This window comes from Pholis gunnellus, assembly GCF_910591455.1.
Source record: "Pholis gunnellus genome assembly, chromosome: 13".
Lineage (NCBI taxonomy): Eukaryota > Metazoa > Chordata > Actinopteri > Perciformes > Pholidae > Pholis > Pholis gunnellus.
In genome coordinates, this window is record NC_136540.1 from 10974704 (window position 1) to 10987088 (window position 12385).

Consider the following 12385-nt stretch of genomic DNA (forward strand, 5'->3'; position numbering starts at 1 on the left):
ATGTGAAGTTTTTAATTAATCACGTGAGTGAAGTCGTGTTACTGATTTGGGGTGGAACAAGCACGGCCTCTTGTGGTTGCTGCAGAAACAACATGTGGTACAGTTTGGCTGTAAACACTGAGTCTGAAAATAAAGCTGCTGTCTCATGTATTTCCTGTCCCAAATGAGTCTGAGTAAGTGGGTCAGCAGTCTATGAACAAATCTGGTTGCTTTCCACGCTGTGTTAACACACAGTAGGCTGGATTCGTAGAGAACAAAGAATAAGGATTAAGTTTCCTCAATCAATTTGAGTAATAGTCTGTGTTTACAGTGACCAATACAAATACTTCTTTCTGCATGCGTCATGCCGCAGTAAACAAGAAATATTATATTTATTGGTGCTTGAAACCCCAGTTTAATACATGCAGCCTGGACACTGTATAATGAGTACATACACACATAACAACTGAATACTGTGTCAGTATTTACTGCCCACTTTAGTACAAAATAATACATCAGATGTCAATTCAACTTCAACATCCACTCAAAAAAAATGTTGTTCTTCCGCACACAACTATGTTTTGTTCCAGCATCTCCCCTTGCAGAATGAGGTAACATGGCTATTTGATGATCTCTTAGATGATATGATGCATAATTAAAGAGCAGTGTTGACTTTCACGCTTTCATCGCTGTCTTCATTTTTAGACGTCATGCTCCACGAGAGTCGTCTGCAGCGCGACTTCACCGTTCTTTTCATTGTCATGAGCCTCAGAGGGAAGTTCGTCGTATGTTCGACGGTACAAAGGCCGATTAACCAGCGTGATGATGAACATCTCCATGATCATCATCTGCTGACTTAGCACTGCAGGAGAGAGAGAGAGAGAGAGAGAGAGAGAGAGAGAGAGAGAGAGAGAGAGAGAGAGAGAGAGAGAGAGAGAGAGCAAATCAGTGTTTCAGATGGATTATTTCGCCTTACACTTGGCAGACATTCAGAGATTCTTACTGGAGCCGCGAGCCTGAGAAGAGAAGGGAGGGGCACAGGCGATGGTCCCATCCAGGGCCAGGATGTTAATGATTGATGTCTGCAGCTGACTCAGGACAAGTATTAGCTAAGGAGAAAAGCAATACTTGATCAGGTACATACTATACATACAGTGTACATGTGAGTATCAGTATTTTTCAGCAGGAGTTGGGTTTTATGGCACAAAACAAAGGGGATTGGTGTTAAAACCCTGTTGCTCTTTCAGCAACTCTTCTGCTTCGTTGAATAGGATGAACACACCAGAAGGTATTTTCCACCAGGCCCTCACTCACTCCTTTATTTGCCATTGTAAACAAAATTGACAAACGTGTACTAAAAGTTAAAAAAGGAAGATAAGCTAAATTGTCTTTTGAGATTGCAACATATGATATTGGTTGTATTGACTCACCTGGTAGAGGGCATACTTGGGTACAATTTTGATGGGGCGTAGAAAGCTGTTGGTGTTCATAAAGATGATGGCAACAGGCCAAAGGGAGATGATCGTGAGAACGCCAATAAACGGGTTAATCCAAATGGCTGTGCCAGTGATCTCTAGCTGAAAAAGAAGCACAGAGATATTTAAATTGCATGTCATGTTAATTACATTTTCATTGCAGATAGAGAAGCATTCCAAACACTTACATCAGCGAGATCAAAGTTGCCGTTTGTCCACAACACAATGGAGAGGAGAGAGAGCACCGTCTTTAGGATTGCATACTGAAGAACACCCAACTTCAGGAAGAACAACAATCGCCTGAATGATTAGAAATGTACACAATCATAAGACAATGTACATTCAACATAGAAAGAGTACACAATGCATTTAAGTAAGTAAGTAAATAACGGAGGCCTCAGTTATTAGAACCAGAGCAGTGACACACAGGCTGTATTTGAATAACAGGCATAAATACCGTGACATGGGCACGCGGGGTAAACAGAGGCAGCAGCAGCAGCACGGCCCTGTGGTGATTTTTAAGGGTTTACCGGAAAACCGCTTCAGGAAAGCATCGGTGCCCCCAAACTCCTCGATAATCAGAACCAAGACCTTATACACCACCACTGCAAAATAACTATACAGAGAAGGAGAAGAGAGTTAGGCCTGTTTACAGAGAGCAGGTAGTACATCTGAACACGCACTCATGGAGTACTGAGCTTCACGTTCACAGTGCGTGATGTTATATTTATGCTTTTTCAGCAAGGGACCCAAGTAACAAATTGCAGTTTTCATTTATTTATTCATTACATAAAAACAAAGGAACAAACTCGTTGACACGTGAGGATAAATCCAAAACAGCCCTTGTTAATGAAACACTGTACTATTTCCACAGTGCATAATTTGAGCACACGCTGGTTGGAGATGTGGCGTGGTGTGTACAATGATTCAACAAGTAGTTTATGGGGGGGGGACCTGGAAGTCGATGTCAAGGAAGATAACAGTAGTGGTGAGTGAGAGGTAGCTACCGGTCACAGCTATTAGATAACAGACTTGGAAAAATACTTTTACTGTCAGAAAAGGAAGCAAGCACAGATAAGAGTGAACATCAAAAGGTACAGGTTCATATATATTTATATTTCAGCTTTTTAGAAATATCAGCGAAAGGAAGACCCTACTGTATGTGAAAATACTTTTCCCCGAGTACCACTTTAGGTGTAGTTGAGAGAAAACGTACCAGTTAGACGTCATGTCAGTGAACATGACGGCCCTCGGGATCCACATCCCAAAACACGACATGGTGGCAATGACCTGAAACAGAGCAATACATCACGTGCATGAATTTAGATTTCATCTTGTTTTTCAAAGGGCCTCGTGCCCGAGAGCTTGAAACGTATTTCCCAAATAAAGTGGTTGATATTAGATTGTTATTAGAATGAGCAGGTTTATTATTATTTTATCAAAACAGGCCCCGAATGCTTACTGGTGCTGCACCACTTATCCACATGAGGGTCGTCTTCTTGGGGTAGGGCAGTTTTTTATAAATATAGGCGCACTGCTCCAAGTACAGCAGCAGGGAGACGCAGGACATGACGGTGAGGATGGAGTACAGGCACCATCCAAACACATCTAGCTCTGATTGGAAACGGAGAGCAGGGGGGGGGGGAGAGAGGGCATTATTTCATAGTACAGGACACATATACTGTATATATTTTACACAAAACTGATTTTGCTTGGGTTAAATATTATATTGTTATATTTTAAACAGAGGCAAATAAAAGAAGAACTCAATGTCATGTGGTTCATTCAAGACACACAGCTGCACGCGTGACACTGCTGAGTGAGCTGTTCATGTCATTAGCTCTGGTTGATAAGGAAACATTATCAGCAAGCAGGATGTGGTAATATGGGTCACTTACGCTTTATCACGTCCATGGCCAGCGGAGGCTCTTGTAAACAAGCTGGATCAATGGTGCTGTTGATGGTTTCCTCCATGGCAGGCAGATATTCCTCTTAAAAGTTCAAATAGAAATGTATTTTAGTCGAACTCTGCTTTCTCTCCTTGTAGAAATTACTTCAGTAAATCACAAGGTCTGCTTAAATGATTGATCTCCTTTTAGATTGCTGTGTCTGCCGGTGGATTGTAGTCGCAGATTAAACAGCAAGTGTACCTGAGAGGTGACTTTGAAGGAGTGAAGGTGGGATGACACCTTAGGAGTTTACGAGAACACCTCCGTAAGTTATCGTCTCTCATTCATTCACAGACTTAAGTCACAGTGATTTAAATAAAACACAAAGGTCAACGTTTAAGTTATAAGGGTGAGACCCAATGAGTGTGCCAGGAGACATGAACTTTGACAGGGTGTGTTGTTTCCTTCCCAGTAAATATAGGATATAAAAAAGATGAAGGAATTTCCGTCAAGCTCAAGCAATGAGAAATGTATGTATTCTATAATTATGTTTCAGTGCCATCAGTCCAACATACATTACATTACATTCTTTACATTAGTTTGTTATTATTTTGTCAGTTCTCTCTTCAAATCTACTGCTGAAGTAGATCTACTGCTAATAATCACTAAATGTCAGTTGGAGAGGCAAATGAAATGGCATTCACTATTGCAGAAATTGTCCTTCTTACACTTTGTTTGCGATCTTTAAGAACGTCGGTGCATCAAAGTGGGACACTAAACATAAATGAATAAAGGAAAATAGAAGGTTTGCGAATGATAATTAGAAAAAATAACTCTTATAAGGAAGCTATTACACGTTCAGAGGGTTTACTTTTTCCAAAGTAAAGCACAAGTGAGAGCTGAATGGCACTGCGGTCATTCACCTTCTTCTGGCTTGCTGCCCAATCGTGTTCCTCGCTTATCATGTTCCTGTAACAGATAAAGTCAAGAAGCATGAAGTGCTTGTCTGAACAGGTCAGCAATACTTGTGTCTACTTGTGTCCTGAGGGGAACACAAATATTTGTTCTAAATCAGGGGTCTTCAATGTTTTTCAGGCCAAGGACCCCCAAATAGAGAGATGAAGCAGGGACCCCCAACTATATATATATTGTATAAAATTGTGTTTTATATTAAACTGGGCCTAGTGCCGTGTATAAACATACCTCTTTATTGTGCATTCAATACTAAGCTTTTCAAATAATACACAGGTTCATATATTCATGTTTTTATTTTAAACATGTGCGAGGTACAGTGCCACTGCCATTTATAAACAGACCTGTTATCTTGCATACAATACTGAACTATTAAAATAATGGACAGATTCATGTTTGGGAAAACAAAATTTCGCAGACCCCCTGCAGTACCTCCGCAGACCCCCTGTTGAAGACCTCTGTTCTAAATTGTGTGGAAAGTTTACTGACAGCCAAAAGTATCATCCAGCTGCGGCGCTTGAGGAAAAGTCAGTAAGAGCCATCCTCTGGGGATCATGAATGTCTGCACGAAATGTGAAGGAAGTCCATCCAATAGTTGTAGAGCTATTTCAGTCTGCATCAAAGTCGTGGCCCACATCAGCATCCTCAAAGCCATGTCACTAGCGTGGCTAAAAAAAAAAAGACTGAACCAGAAACGTCCGTATATTGTGCATGACTTTCATGTTCAGAGTACAAATGAAGTTGTAACAATCAGTATTTGATCACTAATGCTCCATGGTCACATTTGCATCCCTTTTTAGATTATCACTACAAAAACATCCGATACAACCACAATCTGATGACTTATTTTCAAGATTTTGAGGAACCCGGCAGAATCATGTATCATATAACACACATCTGGACAAATCCACACTGATTACGATCAACTGTTCTCCACAGTCCACAGAATTGTAATTCCTCTCATCAGATAGAAATCACAGTGTACCAGTGGTTAAAATGAAGACTCACATATAGTTTCTTAATCATTTATTGTTACAGAACAATGAAGGTCACCCTGCATGAACAATTTTGTCTCGATGAATAATAAAAGTTATTTACAGGCCTAACTACATTAGCAGCTCTAGCTGCTTGGGATTAAGCCAAGTTCAGTCAGTGACGTTAGTCATTAAACTACTGTGAGAATGTGTAACATCGACACACTTTTATTGTCTACTGGTCACTCGGGCAAACTACACACTGTGCATTCTATCATTTCCACTAAAATGAATGTAACACAATGAAGCAGGTGCCGTGAGCACAGAGATGAGCATGTGTGATGACGCTATACTCTTTCATTACAGCTCTATAAAGTCTACCTTATCTATCCTGGTTCAAGCTCAAGGACAGAGGATCCAATGTCCTTGAGTTTTATTGTGGTTTCATTTTGTGCTCCTACTTTCCAACATTCAAATGAACCTTATTTTGCAACTAGAAAAACAAATAAAGAAGATAATTTCAATCATTGGCATTAAAACACGAGATTCATTAAGTTAAAAAATACAAACTGTCGCAAAAGATTATGAAAGTGAAAACATTCTGTGGAGCAGCACAATACGCATTAAAACAACTAATTAAATATAAATAATTGCAATAAAGTTAATACATTGAAAGACAATTCATTTATAAAAGCTTGAAAAACAAAAAGCAATCTCATTGACAAATAAATACTCTCAAGTATTGGTGTTTGAAATGAGATGAAACTATTTTAAATTAAGTTTAATATGATTTGGTCCTTACATTTTATTTGACAACAGTATAAAATTTGAAATGCAAAAAATAAATATCTTAAAAGTGTAAACAGAAAGCCCTTTGAATATTTTCAACCATGTAAACTGTATTACACCACCACTGACTGGTGCTCTTCATACTTGCACTGTGCTTGGAGTTTAAAACTGATGAGACATGTGGCTCACACTGTTGACACGTCTCAGCATTTCATACGAGTTATACACATCTCGCTTTAGTGGCTCTGTTTTTAGCTATTAATGCTGGATTAATACTGACAAAAGGCTGTTTCTCTAGTAGGAATGTATAATGAGATTAATTCATGTCTATCAAACACAGACAATGTAGACATGGCTCAAGATGTAAAAAGCAGTCCCAGAGTTTTTCAGATGCAATAATAACAAAACATCATTTGAATGTCTATGGCTCAAAACAAAGACGAAACCTGTGAATCACCTCAGACTGGTGCCGTCTGCTGTCGAGGCCGCTGTGCAGTCCCTGTTTACATGACAACAGTGTTGTCGTGGCGCTGCTTTAAAGCACGCTGGATGAAGGACGGCCCATTTAAAGTACATAGAAAACATGCGTCTTGAGGCTGCACTGTCAAACTCAAAATGAGGGTGGAGGACGGCTCCTGTAGAGGTGCTGATGCTCCCGGTTTAAGGCATCGTAGTCTACTGATGTGCCTGCGACCTGCAGCAACAGCCAAAGCACAAATAAACACACGAGGACAAACCAGCAAAGCTCTACAGTAGTCGCATCCCGTTCACGTACCGGCTATGGCTCGCACTCCATCGTCACCGAGACTATCTGGCCTCCGTCTGAAAGTAGCGAGGACACAAGAGAGGCTTCAGGAACGGTTGAACAGTGGATTTTTGAGCAGGAACGTAAATACAAAACGGTTGAAGTAACTACAAGGAACTTTCACTTTGTGTTGATTTTAGGCCTTGTGCCTTAAATGATCAGCAGCTGCCAGACTCCCTTAAGAAAACCTCTCATTTTACTGCAGCAGGGTCCGAGTCTGCCCTGCTCCGCCTGAGCTGAAGGAATTTCCGGTGAACCTGAATTTTGTAAATCGTTTCATTTGATTTGGTGAGGAATCTGACCCGATGACAAGCATTCAGAATAGCTATATAGAAATAGCCAATATTGTTGCCGATGGTCTTGTTTATTATTGTAGGTCATATAGAGGCATCAGTATGAAATTAAGACTGTTTCATAACCAGTTAAGTGTTCCTTGTATTAACGCAAACATACAGGCCACAATGCAACAAATGAAAACGTCAGAAAAGGCATCAACAACAAACCGGTTTTTTCTTTGCCGTCGTCCGCTGTGTGTTGAACATTGTTACAGAGCACACAAGGGTCGGCCTTCCCATCAGCAGGGCTGTAATTAAAGTCGTACTACAGGTTAAAACCCAGGAAACAGAACTGAAAGAAAACAGATTCGATATTATACAATACTAGCCTTTTGCCGTTTTGCTGGAGGACACTGTTTGCTTGTTCAGGATCTATGTGTACCAATCTGGTCACAAAGGAATGTCCATCTCCCTGACTAATAAAAAAAGAGAGAAAAACAGAAGAAGTAAACATGTTAGCGTTGGATGGATTCAGGGTGAATTGTACTTTTCAGTATTTACACCATTAAATTCTTACTTCAACACTAATAATAGAAATCAAGTTTATACATCCGCTACTACAGACCCAAACCTAAGCACAGTGTAGACATACAGTAGCACTGCCTATTTAAGCGTTTATCATTTTAACTGCAGGTATATCAGTTAAAAATACACTCACCTTGAGAAAACAGGAAACATCCAGAACTTCGGTTGGTCCCCAAACACCTCTGCTGCATTTCGGCTAAAGCCGAGAGAAAACCCGTTCTTGTCTCGACTGTTCCTGAAGACGGGAGCCCGAAAAGCTTCTGAAATAGATGTAAAAAATAGTGGTGACTTTTAAAATTATGTAATAAAAAGTTTAAATAAATTGCATATGAATTTATAGCTACCTATAGTGGTCCTGTTCTTTCCCACGAGCCACAGATGGTAGCTGAGCAGTGACAGGATGCTGATAAAGAACAGGGCAGCCACGAAAAACAGAAACAAGATGTGGAATTTGGCGTGCGTGTCAGGAAGCTGTTTCTTCAGAGGGGAAAAAAAAGAACAAGTGTTAAGTTTTCTAATTCTGTAAGAATATTTCCTGTTCCCATGTAAATTCATCTTAACAACTGCCTGCAGTGAAGTAGAAAATCAAACATTTTATTCTTATTTTGTTGCCTCACTGCAACATTTATCTTAGTGCAAGTATTTATTTTGCTTTAACACAATACGCTCCTTCACTGTTGGACTACATGACAAGAGCCATTGTCTCATGCAAAGCAGTATGCTGAAGAGGATCTCCTGATAAGTGATCACGTGACACACTTGTGCACCACAATGACACAGTAAACAGGTCGATAACTTACAATGCAATCATCACATGCCTCACCACAGCCTGAATGTGCTAAAGGTCTTCATTTAATTAATTAATGAACAATTATTTTTACAGTTTAAACAGTTTCCAATGATGGCTTCTGTGTAACAAACCATGTGACGGGAGAGGTCAGCTGAATGCAGAAGTAAAATGGGCGTCAAAAGATCCGACAACCACATTTAAGAAACAGCGACCACAGCAAGCATCCATGCACAAGAGCATGCCACTTAAATAGAGGAAGTTTCTGTACTTACTGTCCAGAATTTGATGAAATACTGGACGACTGTAGCACAAATGACTGCACAGTAGAGTGCGGCGTAGGCCAAGAACAGCACAAAGTACTTGTAGTTTGAGAATCCAACACAGTTATTCACCCTGAATGAAAACACGACAGAAACACGACACACAAAGTTAAAACCGCTCTACATTGTCTGTCAAAGAAAACTGATCATTTGCTGACAGACACCACGACACGCCAACCCCATCATGATCATGATGGAATAAAAACAGGTTAGATGAGGAAAGCCTACCAGGGGCAGTGATGGTCCATTTTCAGCACACACCTTGAAGAAAGAGAAAAAGGAAAACATAGATCCTATTAGTACCAACTAGTAGACGTCAGACATTTTGATGACCAAAGTACCCAGAAGGACTTACAACGCACGAGTAAATGTAGATGTCAGAAAATACATAGCGCCCAATATTTTAAATGTGAACTTGTGTTTATGTTGTACTTTAAAAAGAGCAAAAACACACTAACTATTTTATTGACTTATGTCTCAACAGCAACACATTTCTCTTCACTTCCTGTTTCCAGAAGCTTCAACGTTAGCAGCAGACCGAAATCATTTGAACAAAGTGAGTTTAAATACATCGGCTCCTTCAGGGGAAACAGAAGAAGAAGAAAAGGTTGAGGCTTAATTCTACAGCGGCCACACTTAGAAAACACTCACATCTCACAGGTTGAGCAGTGATGGCAGCGGTCAGGTTTGATAATCTGGCAGTGGTCGCAGTATCGGACAGCTATTTAGAGAAAATGAAGAGAGAATCATTAAAGTTCTGCTGCAACACTATTACTGTTGTATGAAAGGCAGTAGCATCATGGTGTATGTGAGGCTACCAATATCTAAACAAAACATTAAAAGTGTATTTTTCTGCATTCACTTTTCCTTTGTTTAGAAATGTCCCGCCCTTTAAAAATGGTTCAACTATACAAATTCACTGTCTACATCTCATTAATCCTATAAATTGAACAAAGGTTGATAGTGTTAGTGTCTTTTTAAATGTAGCTGTGAAACTGAGTCGGTGACATCATGATTGTTGTTAGGTAGAGGAACCAGGTGTGGCCTCTGGAGATAACGAGGTGCACCTGAGTCAAATTAACCCTCCTGATACATGCAGCTCCGGAAACACAACACAGAAAGCAACCGATGGGAGTTAAAATGAAGCCAACAGCGGTCGGTTCTGCAGCTGCGGTGAAAGCCTCACCTCCTCCTGCCGTGCGCGTGTACACGGGTAAATTCCTCGCCACCTTCTTCAGAATCTCTTGTTGCGTCTCGGCTCGGTCCTCTCTCTCGAACAGGTCCTTCTCCGCTCTGGGCAGACCGAACTATTAGGAGGAGGAAGAAGGACTGGGAGTCAGAGACAGCCCAACAAGTAACATTCTGTAATGGACTGGTTTTCTATACATGTATATTTACCAAATCCTAAACATGAAAATAGGTCGTGTTCATGGGATTCTTGGCTTACTGCTTTTGAGGGTCCGGCTGGTCTGGACCATATAGTTTTCCAGTAGGACCATATAAACATGGTGAAGAATATGTGAAAGAGGACCAAATAGCTGACTGTTGAGAGAAGGAAAACGGTTAGATTTGCATTTACGACGGCATCTCTGACATAATCTTTACTATGAATGATGATCACGTACTTCGTTCTGGATTATTTGGGATTGTATCTACAAAAAGCAAACAAAAAACATATTAGCGAGCAGTAATGAACGTCGAAAGACAGCATGACTACACATCCCCCAACACACACACACCACCCCATTCTCACACCATGTGGCAGCAGGCTGGCACGGCCAGCAGTGACCCCCCAATAACAGAGAGCTTTGTTTAAGCAGCAGGGATGTCGCTGAGTTACAGACATAACTACAGTACTGCTGATAATGCTGATAATGGTATCTTCAGTTCCAGGCTGAAACAAACCTACTGTGTGGGGGTGGGGGGGGGGATACCATCAATATTCATATAAGCTGCTTTCACACCTGCGTGTTGATGCTTGAATGATCACATTTACAGTTGTATGTCATTTCAAATCTCTTCGTCTGCAACAATAATGTGCCTCTTGTGTTTATGGCTGCATGTACTACTTATTACAAATGTTTAGGTGACGACTGTTTGGTAGCTTGTTCCTGAACAGTTGGACGGGAGGCCATTATCCTCCCATAGACATTGAATAACTTATGATGTATCATTTGGTTAAATTATAGCCCAGGATTTTACAGCTGGCTTCCCAGGTTTACCCATTAGTGCTCTAACAACCATTTAGAATAATCATTTACCATCATTGCCATTTGGAAAATGTAAATGTCAACTCAAAATGTATGCATGCTATTAGGGTGGCATGTATAAAGAAAAATAGAAAACAATAACAGGAAATTGTAATTTAAATATACGTGTAAAACAATGTGCATAGTTTAAATTAGATTTTAAAATCAGAGAGCTAACCTTTCCATTCATTTACAATACAGTGCCTATTTTAACGGAAGTAAAAAAACATCTGAGAAAGTTGTATTAATTACAGTTGATTGACTTTAATATGGAATGTTATCCGGTGCATTACATTTATCATGATGAAGTTATTAATTATTCATTGGTGATGACTGCACAAACTACTTCCTAATCTAACGGGAAAAGTTGCCCGACTACATTACCGTTATGCCGTCACGAAGAATACCATGTCAACGGTTAACGTACCGTAATATAGTCCTGAGGTTTAAGCGCATGTTTGCACTGAGGGCGACTTTAAATCTCACTTTAACTAACGTAGCTTATCAAAGTTGGCAACCCTGGAACTGTCAACACAAGCAGACATCCGCCCCGCGATCGCTAAATAATTTTCAAAAAAAAGTGATTGTACTTACAGACACAGAGCTCCACAACATACGCGTAATAAGACCAACCGACGACGAGGTTAATAAACAGCACAGGTACCCAGTGCAGAGCCCGTTGACAGCACCTCAGTACGTGATAGGGCGCCATCTTTAATCCGTGTAGTGGGACGTTAGCTGGCGGTGACGTCACGGCCATGGGGTTTTTATACACTCGAGCCAAAGATGCTACAAGCGCGAGAGACTTAACTTAACTGACACCAAGGCGCTGCGGACCATGCGCAGATGTGTTTGTATTTCTCGAGCTCTGCGCATGTAATTTGAATATAATGGTAACGCTGGAGACGTTGCACTCATCAGTCTGCTCTGACGTGACTGCAGGGACGATGAAACACAAGGACAGACCAACGTGTCCCTCTGTTATAAGTACTTTTAAACGTACCAACCAATGGTAACACACAAGTCAGACATCTTTCATTTAACTTTGTTTGGTTGTGTAAATAAACTGTTAGAGCATGTCAACTAAAATAGCCTATTTTATAGACTGTTATGTTAGAATTGAGAACATACTGAAGAGATTAAACAAACTCAATTCATGGTCAATAGAAAATGTAGGCTACTTAAAAGTATATCAATATAAAGCTTCACTGATTTAATATTTTGGCCACATGGGGGGAGAAGAAATCCACAACAAGCTGAAAACTCAACATGTGTTATATTAC

At 40.3% G+C, this 12385-nt stretch overlaps 2 protein-coding genes across 2 annotated transcripts; both read right to left on the bottom strand.

Annotated features, from left to right (window-relative positions):
- Positions 1 to 395: 395 nt before the first annotated feature.
- LOC306705597 (organic solute transporter subunit alpha-like) lies at positions 396 to 3544 on the bottom strand. The gene is made up of 8 exons (XM_079172390.1): positions 3353 to 3544; positions 2917 to 3068; positions 2671 to 2744; positions 1912 to 2070; positions 1643 to 1754; positions 1410 to 1556; positions 983 to 1088; positions 396 to 841 (listed from the first exon to the last, which is right to left on the bottom strand). Exons 1-8 carry the CDS (start codon positions 3426 to 3428, stop codon positions 681 to 683), a joined length of 987 nt encoding a protein of 328 aa, XP_079028516.1. The 5' UTR covers positions 3429 to 3544; the 3' UTR covers positions 396 to 680.
- A 3301-nt stretch (positions 3545 to 6845) lies between these two features.
- On the bottom strand, positions 6846 to 11814 carry LOC306705205 (palmitoyltransferase ZDHHC20-A-like; the record flags this gene model as incomplete). Its single annotated transcript, XM_079171909.1, has 11 exons — positions 6846 to 6900; positions 7548 to 7634; positions 7877 to 8003; positions 8088 to 8220; positions 8806 to 8926; positions 9082 to 9114; positions 9505 to 9574; positions 10040 to 10160; positions 10301 to 10395; positions 10479 to 10505; positions 11697 to 11814. 11 exons carry the CDS (start codon positions 11812 to 11814, stop codon positions 6846 to 6848), a joined length of 987 nt encoding a protein of 328 aa, XP_079028035.1.
- Between the last annotated feature and the right edge of the window lie 571 nt (positions 11815 to 12385).

Coding starts and splice junctions, on each gene's coding strand:
- LOC306705597 (XM_079172390.1), bottom strand. CDS start 3,428: ATGGAGGAAACCATCAACAGCACCATTGATCCAGCTTGTTTACAAGAG. Junction 1,557..1,642: donor GCAACTTTGATCTCGCTGAT/GTAAGTGTTTGG, acceptor CTTCTTTTTCAG/CTAGAGATCACTGGCACAGC. Junction 1,089..1,409: donor CCAAGTATGCCCTCTACCAG/GTGAGTCAATAC, acceptor TTTTCTCCTTAG/CTAATACTTGTCCTGAGTCA.